This window comes from Octodon degus, unplaced genomic scaffold (assembly GCF_000260255.1).
Source record: "Octodon degus isolate 3935 unplaced genomic scaffold, OctDeg1.0 scaffold00101, whole genome shotgun sequence".
In the NCBI taxonomy this organism is placed as follows: domain Eukaryota; kingdom Metazoa; phylum Chordata; class Mammalia; order Rodentia; family Octodontidae; genus Octodon; species Octodon degus.
This window is the reverse complement of record NW_004524677.1, coordinates 2,636,819-2,658,779: the sequence shown is the minus strand read 5'-3', so window position 1 is coordinate 2,658,779 and position 21,961 is coordinate 2,636,819. Positions and strand designations below refer to the sequence as shown.

Below are 21,961 nucleotides of genomic sequence, written 5' to 3'. Positions count from 1 at the left end.
CAATTAGCACCAGGAGGCACTCGTCTTTTACAATAACAAATGATGCAACAAATGGAACTGGAAAAGAGGCAAATCACCCTGAATTATTTTTACTTTAATTCTCTTTAAGGTTACTCAGACTAACAACAGTGCACTAGCAACTAATATGGAGAAAATAAGCTGGGGAAGAAATCTGAAGATAACCAATTAGTGATTTTAAATTTGTGTAACATTTTTGGGAATTGACAGTTAAGAATTTCATCAAAATTAATGCAAACTTACCTATACCAACTTAGTGCTTCTGAAATATGTCTGCTTCTTTTGATAAACAGTTTTCAGTAATGAGAAGTAGGTGGAAGCGATGTACTCTATACCCCTAAACTTCCTGTCAGCATCAGTCCAAACTGCATCAAAGTACCTGAGCAAGCAAACTCAAAAACAGGGACCCTGTCTTTTTTTCTCATGGAGTCTCTTCTTGTGCTCAGGCACTTTGATGAGAAGCCCTCAGATGCAGTGAGAAACACCATCCTCAGGGTAGGACAAGCAAACCTTACAGCTTAAAAATGTAACGTTTCTGAAGTGGCTAATCCCACGTGTCACGCGCTGCTTTAATGGCGTCAGGATGCTGGGCTTGGCAGGATCTCGTTACTTACTCCGGCATGACTGGTGGGGCTGTTACCATTCAGTTTACTAATGAAAAAGATAGGTCGACATCCCTTTGTGGGTATAAAAGTGCACACTCTATTTTAGACTGCAGAGTCAATTTATGGTAGAGCCACCTTGATTCTAAATAAGATTTTATAAAGACTTACGGTATTCTCCTAGGTTCTGCCATTAGCAACACTTTGACAACTGGAAAAATATTTATTGTACTCAACCATGACATGTTCCACCTTAACCACAGCCGGCATGCCTGTCTCAAAGATGAGAACACTGCAGTGAAGAGAGTTGGTCAAAAATCACAACTAGGCAGCATTCAAGGCTGGTTCTGCCTGGATCCAAATCCCGAGACAATTTTCCTGTTTGTTACTACACTCAAGCCCCTAAACAAATTTAAAGTGTTCAACTACACAACCCAAAATAACAAAATCACACGAACCCACCGCTTAGCTTATTTCATACCTTTAATCCTCTGAAACTTCCTGGGCTGGTTGGAGAGGAGCTGGAGGATTTTGTAGATTTAGGAGTAGAAAGTTGGCTGCTGGGAGTTCCATTAACTGACCATAAGACAACAAAGGAGACAAAGGTCATCAACTATCAAACAACCAGATTGTGTAAAACCACTAAATTCATGCACAATGTAGCTTCAATAAAACTTCAGTTTACTTAAAGCTCAAAGCAGATGGCAAATCAGCAAAAAGCAAAAATAATGTATTTCATTGCATTACAGACAAAAAAAAAAAATCAGACGAGTGAAAATAGAATTATTTTCAATAATGGCTTTCCAACAGTAATATAAACCAATGTCTAATACACAGTGGAATTAGAGGTAGGGGTGTGTGTGTGTGTGTGGGTGTGTGTGTGTGGGTGTGAACCTCGCTATCTAGCTTGGCTGTCAGAAAGTAGATGACTGGCTGTTGCGTTTTGATTCAGCACGAAGCTTATTCTATTACCCCCACCCTGTCCACGATCCTCGTGCATCTTCGCCTGAATGACTGAGACTTGTTTCCAGCTCCCTCAAGTCAACTACACCACAGCCCACACACTTCCTAAGTACATTCTTTTTTACTGAAGACTGAACGCAGAGCCTCACTCATGCCAACAGCAATCTCTACATGGACACAGCTTCACAGCTCTACCCTCTTAAGTATATTCTTAATAAAAAGGAGAAATTACTGATTGGTTCCTTATAATATTTACTTATTTGATTAAAGGGCATAAAATATTCCTCAACTTTTTAAAAATCTAGGCTAGTTATTTCTAATCCTTTCCATTTTGTTTCCTTCGTGGCTTAACTTCCCCATTACTTAGCAAATCCTGGCAGTTTTCTATACAGCCCCTCTGAGCCCCCATATAAGCTTCCCTGGCTGAAAGTCTGATTTGGAGCCCATGCTCGGAAAAGCACGGCTAACGCTGCTAGCAGCAAGGCTAACGCACAAACTGCATCTTCCGGAACGCTGGGAGATGTCTCAGTACCGCTCACCTCTGACTGTCACCTGCATCTGCTCTGCAGTGGCTTCTCAGAGCTGCCTTCCATCTAGCACAGGGACTTTCTCCTCCTCTAAAGAGCCCTGGTAATCCCTTTTATTAATAATCCTCAAAGCTTTCCCCAAAGTGGATGAACACTGACATTCATCGTTGTGGATTAAGAAAAGCAAAATCCATCCGCCTTTTTAAAACATGAGAGTTTTAGATAATTCTAAGAAGTATAAAAAGCCAGGGTCAGGGAGATAGGTCACAGGCAAAAGCGCCTGCCTGGCAAACACAAGGTGCTAAGTTTGATTCCTGGTACCCAAAAAAAAAAGCCAAATGCAGAGGTAAAAGATCTGAATAGTTGACTCCAAAAGTGAGTACAAGTCCTTAAGCAGAAGTAGAAAAGTCTGGGCCAGGAACCATTTGCCAGTAGACAAATCATCTGTTAACAGATATATTTATACTTATAGTCATTATTTATTATGTTGCTTATTTTAAAAATTCAGTAAATGTGACATTTTTCACTGACTTCGAAATTTCCAAACTTTTTTTTTTTTCTAACTCTAAATCACTCAGTTCAGTTCTCTAGATTCCCTTAACAAATTTATGGGGGTACCCTGAATTCAACACAACTTAAAGAGTTTTCAGCAGCCCTTATAATTTTTCAAGTCAATTTCAATTATTGTTACTTCTTTTAAAATTCTTTAAAATAGGTGAAGCATAAAAGCACTGAAGCCACCTGCATGACACTGCAGGGCCATCACAGTTCTTTCTAGGCTGCAGCATTCACAGCCTCAAGAGCAGCCCCTGCTGCACACTGTGGCCTTGGGTGACAATGCCATGCTGACTGCGGCAATGCACCACTCTGAGCCAGCGTGGTGACAGCCCTTGAGAAGGCTGTGGCTGGAGGATGCCAGCCTGGACAGCTCAGAGACTTAAGATGGGCTCGAAATAAAGTGTAAATTTTTTAAATGCTAAAATTATAACTCGGTGCAAAAGTCTTGGGTTCAACTCCTAGAACTGCAAGAAGAACAAATATCTTTAAAAGCGCCACTCCGCTGAGGTCTGCTGAGGATGGAGGAGACTGTGATGTTCAGGGCCAGAGGTACCCGAAGAGAACCTGCATCCTCTGCTCAATTTTGCTGTGAATCTGAAAGCTGCTCAAATAACCGACCTCTAAAAACACTGTTTCAAGCTGGCCAAATAGCTCAGCAGATTAAAGCATCTGCAAGCAGGCACAGAGGCCAGGGGTTCAATCCCCAGGCCTGCTGTGCCGGCCCTGCCCCCAGGGCGCGCTGAGACAGCAATTGAGACTGGGCATGGTGGCGCGTGCCTGTAATCCCAGCTCTTGGGAAGCTGTAAACAGGCAGATCAGTATGAGTCCGATGTAGTAGTGAGACCCTGAACGCTGTGTAGACCCTTCCCTAAAAATACAAAAACTAAAATAAAAAAATTGTTTCAAAGGAGTCACACAAAATAGAGATTATTGTGAACAATAAACAAGTAAGCTTGCTGTGAGTCCAGGCTGAACTTCATTTTTTTGCTTCCCCTCTCCCACTCAACAACCTATACTGGCTGCCAGCTCCTAACCAATCAACACTGTCAGCTTTCACTACTATTCAGATACCATGTTTAGGAGGCAGAGGAGAAAAACCGGTGCCTCATCTGGCTATATCTGTAGCAAACAGAAAATCCAGTCCTTGCCTAAGCAGAGGGCCCTACAACAACTCACTGCCAGCCATTTACCCATGTCATCAGCCACACGGGCATCCGTATCTCACCTCCACCTCTGCATTCATTCTAAAGAGACACTCGTGTCTAGCCTCAAAGTTCTCAGTGGCACTTGCAAGGTCCTAAAGATTTGTTCTCTAGTAAGAAGTCCTTAATTCATTCACTCACACATTTCTCTAGAGTTCAAGGTGGCTGCTGAGACTTTCAACAGGGCCTGGCCTGACTGTCTCTCCTACAATCTTTTTTTTTTTTTTTTTGCGGGGGCAGGGTACTAGGAATCACTCAGGAGCTCATGCTTGCAGGCAGGTGCTGCACCACTGAGCTGTATCCCCAGCCCCTCTCCTAAAACCTTAGCCCCATCCATTCAACACTAACAGGCAAATGTAGGGGGCTTTTTAAAGTTGGCTCTGAATAATTTTTATCTTGGTATACTACTACAGTGACTACCTATTTATGTTACCCAGATTAATGTCCATGTGTTTATTACTATTTAGCTATTTTGGTAGAGTTTGGATGAAAGATTTACTGAATCAGAAGACTCTATTCACTGCCAGGAATGGTGGCACACACCTGTAATCCCAGCATCAGGAGGGTGAGGCAGGAGGTTCACTGAGAGTTCCAGACCAGCTTGGGCTACAAAGTGAGTTCAAGGCCAGCCTGAACTACACAATGAGACACTGTCTCAAAAAGTCCAAAAGAACCAAACACACAAACCAGAATACTTTATTCAAAATAGCACTTTGGCCTCCAGATTGAAAGGATATGGTGTTATGCTTACAAAGGTACTTGTTCTGTTTGAAATTCCAATCAGTCCCTTGGAATTCTTTTCTTTGAGCCAAGGGATTCTCTATCTCCTCTATATCTCTGTATCTTCTGACCTTGAACTCCTAGGATCAAGTGCTCAGCCGTCCAGGCGGCTGGGACTACAGGTGGGCATCAACATGCCAGACTTTCTTGCAAATTTTAAAATGGCAGCAGGTATACTACAGCTAAAGCTGTCTGTGAAAGCAATTAACGCCACTGCACTCGTGGTGCTTCAGCTTCTAACAATGCAAAACTCTCTCCCCTTTGGTGGCAGAAACCGGGGAAAGCACACAGCGGGATGGGTGTGCTTTATGGCTAAGGTGAACAGCTTTCTTTGGAGTCACAGCGAAGTGCCAGCACTGGCTCCTGCTTGCAGTTTTCCGTAACTGCAGCTAACTCTGAGTGCAGTCTGATTTATACTCCTACAGAGACACATCTGTCCTCAGAAATACGATTTTTAAATCTCGTAACTTTTACCTACTCTACCCAACTATGGGTGCAGTGTACTAGAATGCCACAATTTTCTTTAATCAGATTTTAACCACGCAGAATTCAAATGTAAAAGAATCACGTATGCATCACGTTAGGCTCGTGACAGCGGTCATCTGCAGGGCAAAAGTGGCAGCGAGACTGTTACAGTTCAGCACGTTCGTTTTCCTCTTTGGGCTGCAGTGCACAAAGCTGAGTTAGTCACGTGTGACTTTGAAGCCACTCTTTCCACTCTCACTTGATGTTTTTTACTGATGTTGTGAGTACCTGTAAGCACACAACTTAAGACAAAAGCCAGGGGATCTGACTGAAATCTACGCCTGCATCTGATTTTCCCAGGTCACTGTGTTTATGAAAATTTCATACATTAGCTTGCCTAGTGTTAAGATGTTTTACAGAGAGCCAAATACAATTTAAAATAAGGTCAAGGAAGAGAGACACATCTTCATTGAAAATAGTCAAAGCGTAAACTGTCATATATTCGGAGAGCATACTGAGCTTTATGAAAATGATTGAAAACTAAAAAGTATAGTCTGCCTTCCTGTATAGACAGATCGCGTCTCATAACCCTCTTCTGGCGTATTCTACTATCAAGTACTTTGAATTCTCAGATTTAAAAGATCCCTAAACACTCAGCCCCAGGAAGGAATGGAGAGAAGCAACGCAAAGCTATTTCTATCGTCACAGTGACAATAACACTCCCAAAATGAAGCAGACACAAGCCCCCCAGATGATCATGTCTCCTCAATCCTGCATCTCAGCTACACATGGACTGGCGCTCGGCAATCTCCCGAGAACGGCTCCGCTACTGAACAATCCTACACACCGTGAAGCATTTCACACTGCACAGATGTACACTGGAATAAGCCAGAAACACTCATGGCGATGGAGCAAAAGGAAACAGAAATGCAGCAAAAGACAGAAACAAAGCCCAGCACAGCAACGAAGCCACAGCGCTCATGGCTCACCTGGGGATTTGGCTGCAGAATAGGCACTGGAGTAGTGGCCACCCCTCTTTACTGTGCACATGCAGTATACACAAGCAGAGGAGACAGTAAGGAGATGGTTATTCAGCAGTCTAAATGCGTACACAAAAAGAAGGTCAATCAGCCTGCCCTAAGGAGTGACACGGCTTCTGAGGAAAGCGGAGAAAAGGGGGATGCCCGAGATAGTCTACGACGACGTTCAATGCTCAAAATGGCTCTTACAGATACTATGTTGACACGTTCCAGGGAGCCCAGCACATCTGGTAAGTCATGATTTTTACATTTTGCCTTTTAAGCAAATTATTCTTAACTACTATGAACAAACCCTTGAATCAAGTTCTTCAGATATTTATGCAGGTTTTCAATGTTTAAAAAAATGCCCACTCAAACCCGTGACAAATCTATATAGGCTTAGGACCTGAAACTTAACAGGGCCATCTAACTCCGACATAAGTCCTACCTCACTGCTACCATTATATTGCTTGATGAGGAAAGGACAGTGGAAATGTACCGAGTACATGTATTTCTGTGTGCAGTGAATGCTTTAGACCAGAAGAGATAATGTTAAGAAAATAAATGTGGTTAAAACGTGAACGCTTTCCACATAAATAGCACAAGAAGGCCTTAGCTAATAAGGAGCTTCTGGAGACCATGAAGAGCAAATATGTGCACGTCTCCCAGGAGACTCACAACTTCGAGAAACAGACCTAACTTTTTGGTTTTAAAATTCAGGTCCTCTCTCTGCTGTCCCGAGGCTGGCTGCACACCAGCCTAGCACAGACTACAGGTTCAGGAATGTTCAAGAAAACTGATGTAACAGGACCTGCCTGTGCTGTGAGTGTCCCCCGCTCTTCCGTTCATACCTGAAGCTGGTGATTTGCTGCGACGAGAGGGCCCAGGGCTTTTGGATCCAGAATATTTAACAGCTGAGGATCGAGAGTAAGATGACTTCAGGACCCGACATTCTGGAAAACAGCAAAACTACATGAAATAAACAGGCTTTAACAGGGCAGAAAGGCAGACCACCACGTGGGACCATAGTTTTCTATGTACAACTCCTTCACAACCATTTTATTTCCCCTGAGACAAGATTCAGGCTGGCCTCAAACTCACAATGATCCTCCTCCTCTCTTGCAGTTCTGGGACTGCACACGTATTCCACAACACTGGCTGTCTGACAACTTCACTGTATCACTGGGGTCAAACCCAGGGCCTTGCACATACTAGGAAAGTGCTCTGTTGAGCTACATCCTCAGTCCAATTAAATAACTGTGACGTACAAAGCAACTGAAAAAAGGTACACCTGAGGTTATCCTCAGTTGGCAGAACTTGTGACACGAGCTCACAGTTCCGGAGGAAGTTCTTAGCAACCCAGGAGCCCAGTGTCCTAACCTGATAATCAGAAACATCCACGACCTAACGCATATGTGTGGAACTTTCTTTTTAATCAGCAGCAAAGGCACTAACATGATTATTTTCTCCAACTCCCTGGTTTTTATTTTGAACAGATAAAGGACTCCAATTTATGGACCACTGTCTGTCTTATTTTCCATCTGCAAAAGTGTGTGCATAAAAAATGAGGACAATAACTTCAAACTTGCTAATAAAAGTGTTTATCAGAACTAATTACAGCTAGAATAATCTCTCCTAATTCAAATAATTGAGAACATGAGTTTTGGAGTCAAGTAGATTTTGGGTGGATTATAGATTTGATACCTGCTACTAGAGATATCAGTATCATTCCTAAGAAATTGGGATCAAACCAAAAACTATTTCATAATCTTCTTGTAAAGATTAAGTTATAGATGATATAGATAAAATATCGTCTATAATTTAAAATACTTCCATTAAAGTAACAGTTAGCTTCTAATCTGTCTGCCAGAGGCAGGGAATTCACCTATGGAGGACACTAATCAGGAAAATACACATAGGAGGGCTAGTTAGCAACCGACAGACTCTAACTAAAACCTTGCACAAAGGGATACAAAAGTTACATTTCTTGTTATATAGGTCTTGCTTTATCTTGGTCTTAAGCATCCAGCAGAAAAGTATAAAAACAAAGTATAAAAAGTAAAGCCATATTAATATGCTGAGCTGTGAAATGCTCAAGTCAACAACTTCTGACATTGCCAGTCCTACAGATAACCCACTACTATTATGGACTACTGGACTATATTAGAATATTTTGCTGAATTCACGTACCTATAATATTTAAATGACAATGGAATACCCATCTCTGCCAAAATTAAACAAAAAAAGGGGACACAAATGAAGGACCATTTTGTATCTGTATACTCAAAACAGGATATACAATTACTTTCTCTTAACTCAATAAATAGAAAGATTTTTACTAATAGTGTTTGTGGACAGAATATCATGTCTGTATCTTGTACTATGAATAACCACTAAGAAAACAACAATATGCAATGTATTAATTATTGAAACTGTCCTACTAATCAGTGTTGAAACTGTCTCATTGCTATTTGTTTCTCAATAAAATTATTTAAAAAAAAAATACAAGGTTTCCAAAAAAGAAAAAAAAAAGAAAGGAACAGTAACAGGTACTGCTTAATTAACACCATGGATGGTGTCCATGGCCAAAGGATGTGGTGTAGATCTCTTCCAAACATTTTAAAGGTAGTGCTTTCTTTTACAAGCAGGACATGTAAACATACAGAGCAAATAATCTGGAATTTCAGAACTACACCCTGGGTTTGTAAGTCAGGGCTAGTCCCACAGCTAGCTTTTGTAGAGAGTTTGTAACTCAGCTAAGATTAACGTAGCTGCATTCTGTGTATTCAGAATGGATCTTCAATGCAAGATGTTGGCGGAAGCTTAGCAAACGCTTTATTCTTATTAATGTTATCCAATGAAAACCAGAACATATCACTATATTTCAGTGTCTCAACTTTCAGTATGATGTTTACTGCTACCACAGAAATATTACAGAAATAAAGCTAACGTCAATAAAGATGTAAACCACTGCTGACTGTGTTAGGCAGAAATGGGACATTAGCGTGCTTGGATACTGCAGGCTGGAGCACAGGCAAAGCTAGGGAGGTGTGATCTGTAAACATTTCCCTTTATTTTCTCAATCATTGGCTATGCATAAAATCTAAACAAGCTTATGGTTTCAAGCTATGCAAGACCCTCTGAGTGTACTGATGAGGTCCAGGTCAGGGGTGAGGGGCTGGAAGGACCCCAAGGTCTCAAAACCAACTAAATGGAAAGAGTTCATGCAGTCAACAGAAGCCTTCTTTCTTCTCTCATATTCTCCCCTGTAAAAGAACCACAGCCCAGGGACCGGGGAGATAGCACAGCAGAGTAAGTGCTTGCCTGGCAAGCACAAGGGCCCGAGTTCAATCCTTGGTTCTGCCAAAACACAAAAACAAACAAAAAAGAACCACAGCCTGGGGAGAAGGAAATTATACTCCTTGAAGACCCACTTCATTGTACGAATGGTAGAAAGGTAGCCTGAGCCTCATTCAGTGCGACAGGCGCAGGGGTACTGCCCCTCCCCCGCGCCCTTTAAAGTGCCTCTTCTACTGCTCTAAAACTCTACTGCTTTACAATAAACTCTGCGCATACTCTGTATAGCTGCCCAAGTGTCTTGTCTAAATTCTTTCTTCAAAGACGCAAAGAACTATGGTAGAGGCAGAGGCGAAAAACAATACAGAAAAAACCAAACGGGAAGAAAACTATAAGCAGATGGGTAAATGACAGAGTGTACAAAGAAAGAATTACAGAGGCTGTTTTAATACAATAGAATGAATATCTTAAATTTTAAAACATGACGATGAATGTGATGCCATGTGCCTGTCATCCAGCACCTGGGAGGCTGAGGCAGGAAGAGCACCAGATTAGAGGTCAGCTTGGGTGACATAATGAGTTCAAGGACAGCCTGCACTACATAACATGAGACCCTCAAAACAAACAAACAAACAAAAAACTAAAAAGCACAGATGTCACTCTTTACTTACTAATGTATTTCTGTAATTCTGGCATGCCATGACCACTACAACTGTAAGTATTCTACTATTCATCTACTTTTCCTTTTTTGTAGCCGACCTTCCACAAATGTGAGACTACAGCTCTAAAGTTGCTCTCTCTGTGAAACACTACGTTGCACAACTTTATCTCCTTTAAAGATGAAGTAGACTTTATCTTCAGCTAAGACAAACACTATACTGCAACAGGTTTAAAGTAATAAAAACAAAGAAAGTCATTCATAGAATGATAACGTTCAAAATCACTTAGATCACTGCTAAGTAGGTGAAAATTCTGTATTGACCAAAATTAAGAAAAAGAGGGCCAGCCAAATAGCTCAGTGGACGAAAGCACCTGCTTAGGCAGAGTATAGCAGCTGGTGATTCCCGGGATGCTGTGCCAGCCCCACCCCCAGGGTGTGCTGAGACAGCGATTGAGACTGGGCATGGAGCTCTTGGGAGGCTGAAAACAGGAGAATCACTGAGTCAGATCTACGTAGTGAGACCCTGTAGGCCCTGTACCAAATAAATTTAAAAAAAAATTAAGAAAATGGATTTTTTTTCCATTTCACCCACAAAATAGCTTCCCCACAAATCTACAAATGATACATGTGATTGGTTGTTTTAAAAAGTTGCAAACGAAATGATCAGATAAAAAGAAATCTCAACTCCTCACCATAAACAATTTAGTTATTACTCTTTACGGTTTTTGGCTTGTTTATGGTGCTGGGAGCAAACCCAAGCACTCTGCCACTGAACTACTGAGCTACATCCCAGCTCTTTTTATTTTTTATTTTGATACAGAGTCTCACTAAGTTACCAAGTTCCCAGGATGGGCTGGAACTTGCAGGCTTCTTGTCTCAACCTCCCAAAGTGTCACAGCCAGCCAAGGGTTAGGAAGACAGTCAATGAATGGCCTTACCACTGTGATCCAGGACAAAGTCATCTTGGGCATAACGGAATTTTTCAGGTCCACACGCAATAAACACATCATCATCTCCAAAAAAGTCTTGCAGACAAGTAACCTGAAAAAAAAAAAAAAAAATCACATCCAAAGAATTAGAAACATTAGATGTGAAACAGAGTTGGAAAATGGAAACCGTTTTCCATCTCATCTCTGCTGGTGAGGGGAGGCAGACTGCTGCTCAACAACCCACTCCATCCCCGAGCACTCTGCCTCCTGGAAGGAAGCACAGCCGCCCCCTTTCCTTGATCTCAGGACAGCAGAATGAAGGGTGCTCAGCACACAGCGATTCCTGTCTGTGTGACACATCAAGACAGACTCGCATGGTTTAGTGATGTTTTCGGGGCTCTCCTGATGGACGGTGGTGAAGCCAGGATGGCCGGTGGCCTCTGCTCTCCACTTGTGGTACTTTTTTCTCGTGTGTGACCTTGGGCCTGACTTCTTTGTTCCTCTGGTCGATGTCTTGGGCTGCTCTGAAGATTCCCTCTGAAAACTGCTCAGCACTTATAAAGAGGCTGGTGTGCTAATGCTCATCCCTGTCACCTGTCACAAGCAGCAGCATCACCGGGCTAAGAGGGGGTTTTGCCATGAAGTTAGGGAGGCAGGCTGCTCGGCTCTCCCCAGGGCTACACCCCGACGAGCAGTTGTGGTAACACAGTCCGTTTTCAGAAAGCCAAAGCCGTCTCCCTCTGCACCACACTGGCTTCAGAGCACACGTGCCTCCACTCGCCCCAGGCGGACAGGCAGAACCGTCTCCAGGACTTAGGGCTCAGACTGGCTCTACCTGAACCTGTTTGCCAATGGGCTGTGAAGATTAAAAAAAAAAAATCTTTTTAAGTACTTCATTTCCAATAATAAAATTTTTAAACACTGATGCCGTTCTTGGAAGGCCTGAGTAGTCTCAGGACGCTTTTATATCTTCCTGATGATGATTAGTTTCTTACTGGAAAATAAATTTCACTGTAGAACTAGAAAGCAAAGCTCCAGAGAGAAGACAGCTGGACAGACTGCAGACAGCACAGGGCGTAGTAATGAAATGACTCCAATGAAACACCTTTTAATTATTTTGTGCAAAGCCAAAATGTTGACATACAGACATTAACAGGCACCGGTGCACATTCTAAACTCATTCCTCCACTTCTCATCACGCAAGATGGGCTCCAGTAGTGCAGGCCACAGCATGTGGCTCCCAAGCAGAATCTGCTTATCCCGAGATCATCCCTTTCTTCCTTCACCAACTCGGCACAGCGAGTCCCAAACAGAGGGCTTCTGCTCGTCGCGCTGGGTTCACACGCACAGTCCTTCTCGAGAAGCCTGACTCCTCTGCAGGCTACTAAGCTTCCAGCCCCCCACTGCCCTGAGTTGCACCCACCTGTTGCTATTTGGTCTTCTGGACCTCTGTGCCTGCACCACCTGGGACCTTCAGCGCCTTCCTCCCTGACAAGGACAAGGGGCCTCAGGGCCGCACCCACTGGACCTGTCAACCTGCCCTTGGTCAGTTTTTCCTGCTCACCCTCAGCCACAGTCGTGCTACTTTTGGTTCCTACCTAGACGGCACCAGGTGCATTTAAAAAAAAAAAAAAAACTTTTAAAAACTAGGATTCACATACACCTTACCCACTGAAGGTACTCAATTCAGTGGGTTTTAATATATTCTGATTGTTTAGGCATCCCCATAGTCCTTTTTAGAATGCTTCTAGCACCCCAGAAAGAAGCCCCATGCCCACGGCAGTCACACCCTTAAGCCACAGCACCCATGACATACTCTGTCGCTAAGATTTGCTGCTTCTAGATATTTCATGGAAACCGAGTCATGCAGTCTGTGGCATGCTGAGACCGGCTTCTCTCTGCATGCCTCCAAAGCCTCCCTGTCCTGTAGCATGGGTTGGTCCCTGCCTATGGGCTCACTGCACTTGTCCTCCGTTCACTGGTGACAGATGCCTGGGCTCTTTCCACACCACTGCTGGCCCCTGCCACCGGCTTTCCTTCACACTGTCCCCAGCCCTTGCTGTCCACCCTGTAGTGCCAGGACCACGGCAGCAGCCTGCTGATAGCCCCAAGGGCTAAGGAAGCTCCTATCCTAGTGAATGCTTAACACACTTGCCGCGGGAGGCCGCAGGGAGCTGCTCCTACCAGGAATGAGTAACAGAGTACGCATGCTGGCATCCACACCGCGATAGCCGCCACTGACGCGCAGCCCTTCCTGAGCTGCCTCTCTGAGCTCTCTACTGCAGGCTGTTCTCCCGAATCCCCACAGCAGCCCCGAGGTCCATACTATCACCATGCTCCTCATTCACGAATGGAAACATCTCTCTGGAGGGAAGCCTGCCGTGCACAGGGAAAGAATGTGTGCATCGCGAGTTAGATGCGCAGCGTCCACTTCCCACATCTCTGCTTTCATCCTTTCTGTCTTGTTTTGGCAGTGCTGGGGACGAAACCCAGGTCCCTGCCCACGCTAGGCCTGTGCTCTGCCTCGGAGCTGCACCCTCCCCTCTGCACTTCACCTGAACACGCTGCTTTCCCTCATCCTGAACCCCATGGCTCATTCCTACTCACAGTTCTCATTCATTTTACTTATTTATAGTCATTTAAAAGTCTTACATTTCCAATTACTTTGTTTCTTACATACAGTTATTTAACAAGTAGTTGGAATCCAGTTTTATTTCCTGGGCCAAGCAAAACCAACATCTACTGAAGTTTAACTCTACCTTTTGAGAAATAAAAATGTTATTTGCTGTTGTAATCAACGTGGAATGAGAAACTAATGAATTCTCTAAAATACACTCAAGTGTCTGAAAAAGCAAGTTAATTTTTAATTGATTTCATTGCAAGAAAATTTTTCATGTGGTACTAAATTAGTTGACATTTGACTAGAAAAACAAAGTTTATTATATGTAATGAAAGTATTTAACAGGCCTTTGGATGAGAACAGATCAAAAAAGTGGCTTGTTTTCCACACCAATTCTATGCAGTGCTTCCTAGCCCTCCTCTAATGATTTCATCTGTCAGCTTTCGGGTTTGTACTTTGTACGCCTTCTCCCTTGATTCAGGCTCTAGTCACTGAATACATATTTGGCTAATTAATTAACCAAATGACATGACTTATAGTTAGGTCAGATATGGCTCAAGTATATCACCAGTACTCTCAAGAAATGACAGCTTCTACAACTCTTGTTGCATAGGTCCTGCTTTACCTTGGTCTTAACCATCCAGCAGAAAAGTAGAAAAACGAAATATAAGAAGTAAAGCCATGCTGTTATGTTGAGCTGTAGGGGACTCAGGTCAACAATTTCTGACATTGCCAGTGAAGCAGAAGACCCAATACTATTATGGACCACTGGACTCTTTTAGAATATTTTGCTGAGTTTACATACCTATAATATTCAAATAACGAAACTTAACCAAAAAAGGGGATACAGATGAATGTCCATTTTGTATCTGTGTATTCAAAGTGGTTAGGTTAGATATATAGTTACATTCTCTTAATGAATAGAGGGATTTGTTCTAATGGTGTTTGCAAATAGGATATCATGTCCGCATCTTGTACAGCAATTAACCACTAGAAAGAATGTATGCAATGTGTTAATTATTGAAGCTGTCCTATCAGTTTGGTTTGAAACTGTCTCATTGCTATTTGTTTCTCAATAAAATTATGGAAGAAAAAATAAAGATTATAGTTAACCCTTTAAAAAAAAAAAAAAAAGAAAGAAATGACAGCTTCTAGGAGGCTGAGGAAGGAGGGCCCACCTGGGCAACTCTACGATTTAGTGAGACCCTATCTCAAAACAACAACAAAAAAGGGTGTTGGGGGCCTAGTGCAGTTCAGATGCCTTGGGCACAATCCCCAGCTTGGTACTATTTAGAAAGACAGCTGTCAAGTGAATAAATGGTACCACTGAAACAAAACACACATCCCAATCATATTATAAATGTATAGTCAGGACAGTGGCACATTTCTCAAAGTATGAAACCCTTTCACTACTATTTATTCAAAACATTTTTATTTAGCACTTAATTGCCAGGTACTATTCTAGGCATTTGAACTGCACAGATTAATGTACACAGAGTTGGAAGACAGCTTTTGGGGAAAAGTCGGGCACAGAAAGGGATGCTCAGAGAAGGCCTCATGGCCAGCGTGACTTCTGCATAAAATACTTAAGACACGGAGGGGACAAGGCTGGTGGAGCACCTGTGGGGAAAGCATCCCATGCACAAGGAAAAGAATGTACAAAAGCCCTGCGGAGCGATCAGGCCTGGAGCGATCACAAGCAGCAGCAAGGGAAAAGCCCCTGGCACACAGTGGGGGGAGAAGTCAGCGAAGGAGCAGGATCAGAAGGCAAGGGAGGCCTTGGCGGCCATCGGCAGGGACACCGCTACTCTCAGTGGGAAACACTGGGTGCCTGCACAGGAGGAAGGTGTGTTAGGAGGATCTGTGTGAAGATTATACTGTAGGAACTCAAAATCCTCTGGAAACCAAACGATCCCATTTAGAAATGGGCAAATGGTCGGAATGGACATTTCTCAAAAAAGAAATACAAATGACCAATAAGTATGGGAGGGGAGTTCAACATCATCATGCAAATGAGGTATCATCTTGCTCCAGTCAGAAAGTCTATCGCCAAAAAGAGCAAAAACAGAAATGCTAGTGAACATGCAGAGAAAGGCCATTTTTCTGCACTCTTAAGGGGAACATAAGCTAGCAGAGCCACCACGGAGGTCAGCATGGGAGTTCCTTCAAATTGAAATGGAACCACTGTGATCCAGCAAACCTGCTTCGGGGTAGGCATGCAAAGGAAACAAAACTGACACGTCCGAGACACCCGGATTCCCATGTGCACCGCAAGAGCCAATGCTGGGAACCAAGTGAGGAGGGATCCATGAAGAGAGGAGTAAAGAAAATGTGATATGAAACAGGGAAATGCTAATCACCTGAACTGTAGGACACACTACAAACAGCACGGAGGGACAGGTACTGAGCATGACTGAAAGGGAATCTAAACCAACACCCACCTAAGGAGAATGGGCACATCCGAGTTGTCTCTCCCTGAGCAGGGCACCTAAGGCACAGGTGCGCTAGTGGGCTGTCTGTTATCACTGGAAGTTCTAACAGGTCTGCCATCACCGCGTAGCCCATTTGTGTATCTAAACTACAGACACAAGCCTGAGCATTAGCTGACCACAAGCTTTTGCTAGAAGTGAAAAACACACTGCTGAGCCCACGGCCAACACACACACACACACACACACACACACACGCACACATACATGCCTGTGGGCATAAATAGTCTTGGACAAAACATTTAACCTGAGACTATTTCTACATCTGCAAAACCCACAGGAAAGCAATTCTACTTAATTTATAAGGACGAAGTCTGAAAATGTGTGAAAGCACTTGATTTTATGCTAAAATCATATCTAGTTAGTGCTATACTTTTTAGTTTAATGCAGTCACTATTTGCCAAAGCTTACATTTCACAAGAAGGTGAGACTATGTCCTTTTATTTATTTATTTTTGGCGGAACCGGGGATTGAACTCAGGCCCTTGCGCTTGCCAGGGAAGCGCTTATTCCACTGAGCCATCTCCCTGGCCCCCAAGACTATGTCTTTTAATTGTTCCTGGTGGTGTCCTAAACTCAAGTGATGCCTCTCCAAGTGGAGCATATGATAAAATACCCAGTGTCTGATAAAATTAAAATAACTTTATGTCAGGAATAAACAAACATACAGAAAGTGTGCAGCCTAGTGGAGATGGGTAAGAAAACTAATATTTACAGTTCAGAATGCTACAGTAGGGGGAATACTGACACAGAATACCTAGACTGCCACAGGATGAAAACAGCACAAGGAGGAACTACTGTGATGAGACCGGCACCTCTAGAGTAGTGCCTCTAAATAGTTCATACATTGGCCGCTCACATAATTCTGTCATTTATGCTTTACAACATATTCCATATTTCTTAGCTCTAATGATATTTGTTCTTTTCATCCTTAATTTTTTTAAGCTGGAGTTTAACACTGAAATATTGGGCAGGTTACTAATCTGTTCTCAGAAAAAAATCAATACCCTGAATAAAAATCATTCTTAACAAGGATGAGAGAACATCAAGTTTATAGGTTTGCATCTTAATTTTTCTTTAAAGCAATGAAGAAGTCATTCTTGCAGAAGCTCTTTGGAGTAGTGACTGCTATGTGGCCTGTGAAAGCAAGCTACACGAGCAAGGGGAGGGAACATTTCTACTAAGGGCAGAGTTAAAGCTACCAGCAGGATCTAATGGGGAAAGATCCAGCTGGGCGATAATGTACGTAGAGGAGCTCATCTAAGCTTTGGAAATGACTGGGGGCTCCTTGCATTGTAATTTTTCTATCCAGCAGCAGACAGATTAATTAGGTCAGGGTGAATAGGTGCCAGCCATAATTTCAGTGGTAGTTCTTAATAGCTTTGCGATGCCGCTTTTGTTTTTCTTTTCCTGTTTGGTGTCTGCTAAAGGCTATGCAAATTTATGTGACAGGCTTGAGGTCTGATAAGACAGTATACGTGTATTAGGAGTATAATATGTCCTTTCCTCAAAACAAAAAATAGCTAGTGGACACAGAAGTGTCATCTTCACTGGGCAGTTACACTCTGAACCACAGGAGATGATATCAGGCTGCACTTCTGGCTGCTACAGTTTGGATCTCGAATTTGGGGGGCTCAGGGTAAAAGCGCACGTGCTGAAGGTTTGGTCGCCAAGTTGGCGCTATTACAAAGTGGTAGGATCTTTAATTGGGGCTCCAGGGGGAGTCTTGGGTCACTCAACATAGACATTATCATTGAGGTAGCGGCCTGGCTACTTGCAGAATCACTGTCTCGTTCAGCACCTCATATATCACCTAGCCAACCAACAGGGTTGCTTGAGTACCTGCCTGCTGGATGCATCATGACTCACGGTCTTGAGTCTCACCTCCTCTAGGAGGCGCCATCTCATTCCCTTCCAGCAAATTCCTACCGCCCCATCAGCATCCAGGAATCCCAGTTCCCAGGTTTATGATTCGTATTTCCTAACCCAATATAAAGCTCTTTCAAGAAGGCATTCACCAAACACTTGGTCAAATTTGTACCCTAAACTAACTTCCTGGAAACTAATTTTACGTTACAGACTCTCTATCAAGTCTTAGATCCTCCATCATTTCAGGGCTGACCTGAGAAAAAGCGGCCACGATGCAACCACTTGGCAGAGGAGTCAAAGTAACGCAGCGTGCAGTCAGCGAGGGCGCACAGTCGGGCAGGGAGACCACTGTTGCCGCACCCCCAAACCTGGGCAACACCTCACAGCCCCGCTGCCTTCCACTGTCCTAGGAGAAGCAGCAATAAAAATAGCAAAGACCCAGGAATCTCTCAGCCCCAGAGCACATGCCCATCAGATCCCCTGGTCTGACCTGAGGAACCTTTTCCCACTTGAACACTGTTCAAGGTTCATAGCCAAGGACAGCGTCTCACAATGTGATTACATCAGAGTGAATCCTGGGGGAGACAGACGTGTGTGCCAAGGTGACTCGGAGACGACTGGGCGCCTGTCAGTCATTTCTGTCAATCTTCTCCAGATACCCAAAGAGAGGCTCCCGGGTTACGGTCCTTCTTCCTATTCCCCTGCAGTCCCGACCCCACTTCCAAGCTCCTGCCGCCTCTTGGTGTCTGAGGGCAGAGCCTTGCCCCTACACACCTTCATTATCTCCCATAAATGCAGCTGCCCTTCCCTCCCCGGGGCAGGTGCGCCTGCAGTTCTCTGCTCACTGGACACACAGCCCCCAGAACCTGTCTCTCGGATAGGCTGTGGCACCGAGGCATCGCGGTCACACCCGGTACTCCATGTTATTCTGAAACTTGAGGTTGCACCAAATGAGGGTACTTCACAAGCCTATTTCATTGGAACATTTCAAGGGACGGTAAAAACGTAAAAAAAACACCTTTGGGTGTCAATGACAGGCTAAACTGGCATTAGCCTCTAAACAGAGTAAGGAGGAATGCCTTAGCCCCTTGAAATGGCCACCGTGTACAAAAAGAGTCTCATTTTATGGAAGGACTATTCTAACAGGATGAAAGATATCAGGAGTATAAAACACATCAAAATTTTCACTCATCTTTAATGTGAGCTCAGCTGAAACATCTCAACCAAAGAAGTTTTTTAAAAAGTAGTCCTAGGTTGCTTTTTAAAAGCACTTGAAAGAGCACAGGAAGGAAATGCAATAAATGGCTTCTATCTGAAACTAAAACGATTACACAGGCTTTTAGTAGAACTGTGCTGCCTTCCTTGATGTTTTCTAAAAACCTCTTAAGCCACAAAATGCCAAAAGGGAGCTGCATTTAATTTTGAACCCCCAGTCAGATTCTACCACCCAGCTTCTCTATCATGTACAGTATGGAAACTACGAGAGAAGGCAACTTTAGCATACAATGAAGGACACAACTCAGAGTGGCCCGAGCCATTCTCTCTACTCCATGGCCAGTGAGGATGACGTCTTCTCAACGGACTGCCCATCCATCCAAACGCTTGCAAGCTGGACATCAGCAGGTCCACTTCATGATCTCTAACATCCTGTCACTTCAAGCCCCCTCCTACCCTTGTTGAAAAAAATCAGTTCTATCTCCAGAATAAAAGTTCTGCTTAAGATGAATAGGGGGTGTAGCTCTGGGGCAGAATGGTTACCTGGGATGCATAAGGCCATCAAGTTCGATTTTCACTACCATATTTAAAAAAAAAACAAACAAACAAACACTAGGAGTGTATCTGAAATGAAGAAAGCCATTCAGTTCTTCCAAAAATGCCAGGAACTCTGTGTTATGATCTATTTCTCTATTTTCTGTGTAGCTTTTAATTTTTCTGTCATTTACTTCCTGATGCTACATGCTATACTTTACTCTCTCTTTTCTTTTATTTCTTCCTAAAGATTTCATTTTCCGGTGTTGGGACTCCAAATCTCAGAGGGGCTGAATTGCTGTCACTCTCCACTCCACCATCTTTCTGTTACTTTTTATATTCTTTTTTCCCCATAATTTTATTGAGAAACAAACAGCAATGAGACAGTTTCAAGTCAAATCGGAAGTACAGTTTCAACAAATAATACACTGCATATATTCTTCTTTGTGGTTAATTGCTGTACAAGATGCGGACACGATATCTTATTTACAAAAACCATTAGAACAAATCCCTCTATTCATTAAGAGAATGTAACTATGTATCTATCCTAACCACTTTGAATACACAGATACAAAATGGACATTCATCTGTATCCCCTTTTTTTTTTGTTTAGTTCTGTTATTTGAATATTATAGGTGTGTAAACTCAGCAAAATATTCTAAAAGAGTCCAGTAGTCCATAATAGTATTGGGTCTTCTGCTTCACTGGCAATGTCAGAAATTGTTGACCTGAGTCCCCTACAGCTCAACATCACATCACGGCTTTACTTCTTATACTTCATTTTTACAGAAGCCTCCACTGGCCTAAATGGCTTTTCACAAAGAGTAAAACACTTGGAATCCAATTGCTTAGATGGCCATTCTCAAGCAGCATTGTTGCAAAGATAAGACGTTCACTTCAAGAATTTGAGACTGCTAAGGGTGGGATTCTGTTTATTTCCAGAAAGCCTCTAAGATATTCTTACCTTACAATAATGCAAAGTGCTGGGTTACTTACTAATGTTAATTTTGTGAGCAAACACTTCTCCTCCAAAACCTTAGAAGCCATACACTAAAGAATGTATGGAGAAAGTGAAAATATGAGGAAATTTTTAAAAACAAACAAACAAAAAAAAAAAAAAAAAAAAAAAAAAACCAGGAACACCACCACAAAAACAGCCTCACAGGTCAGTAAGCAGGGGTTGAGACCCCCCATTTCTTTACGGGCAGCTCAGAATACCATTTGCATAAACAGCCTGCCTTTGTTCCCAGTAAATGCTGGCTGGCTTACAGTAAGAGAGGGACCTCTTTTCTGCAGCAAGAAGAAAGCGCCTTAGAATAGCAATGTTTTTCGGTTTCCTGCAAATCCATTCAGCCTGCCACTCACAGACCCTGTGGTTGCCATGGAAACAGAACTAAAGCTAAAAGATGACAGCACTTACAGTAAAAGGCTCCTCGCTGGCGTCGACTGACAACACCTCACATTCAGTTTGCTTCCACTGCAATATACTAGACCTGATCTTTGTTTTTTCACTGCACCTCCACTCCCAATCCAGACTAATCACAGATATTGCAGACCAAAGATGTGGTTTCAGGAAGCAGCTCTATCAATAAGATGGAAAAATCCTAAAATTTCAGAGCTATTTATAAATATGGGAGCAGAGCTGATCAATGATAGCTCTTCCCATGAAGGAGGAAGTGTCTAACCTCTTTCTGTGACTACCATCCCTAAGGGCCACTCTTTTCTTAATTTCTACAGTAAAAGGCTTTCAGCTTTCCTTTGGGGCTTCCTAACAGGGAGCAGTGGAACAAATTTAGAATTCAGGTGAGGGAACCACCTCTCTAGGACTCAGTAATTTCTGAATAACAGAAAAGGAAATCATGTTACGCAAAGGCAACTGACAAAAGCACAAGGCGGCAAGGTTCGAATTCAAAATTTTCTATTTCCAACAGAAAGGGGAAAGGCACAAGGAATACAAGTTGTGCGCTTTACAAAATTGGTCTTGTTTACCCCTCACTTTTACTGATCCTTAGGACAACCCTGTGAAGGACATATTCCCATCCCTGTCTTATACAAAGGAGGATTAGAGAAGCTCGAAAAGGTTAAGTAACTTGCAGAGTCCCAGAGCCAGCAGGAGGAGCAGAGGTCTGAACCAACAGAGCAGGATCGCATTCTTTGTACTTGACCATGTCTGTCTCCCTAAAGAAGTATTCAATTAGGGTGATTTACAATCTA

The 21,961-nt window shown here is 43.0% G+C and overlaps 1 protein-coding gene across 5 annotated transcripts in view; it reads right to left on the bottom strand.

Annotated features, from left to right (window-relative positions):
• Dclk2 (doublecortin like kinase 2) overlaps positions 1–21,961 on the bottom strand; it is a 161,104-nt gene that overhangs the window by 52,230 nt on the left and 86,913 nt on the right. For 3 of the 5 annotated variants that reach the window (XM_004638683.2, XM_023723658.1, XM_023723660.1), the window contains exons 3-6: positions 11,031–11,133; positions 6,986–7,087; positions 6,105–6,155; positions 1,102–1,196 (exon numbers count right to left, since the gene is read on the bottom strand). In XM_004638683.2, the coding sequence (XP_004638740.1) occupies positions 1,102–1,196; positions 6,105–6,155; positions 6,986–7,087; positions 11,031–11,133 (351 nt within the window). The remainder of the gene's footprint in view (positions 1–1,101; positions 1,197–6,104; positions 6,156–6,985; positions 7,088–11,030; positions 11,134–21,961) is intronic. The other 2 variants (XM_004638684.2, XM_023723659.1) reach the window with 1 other exon arrangement.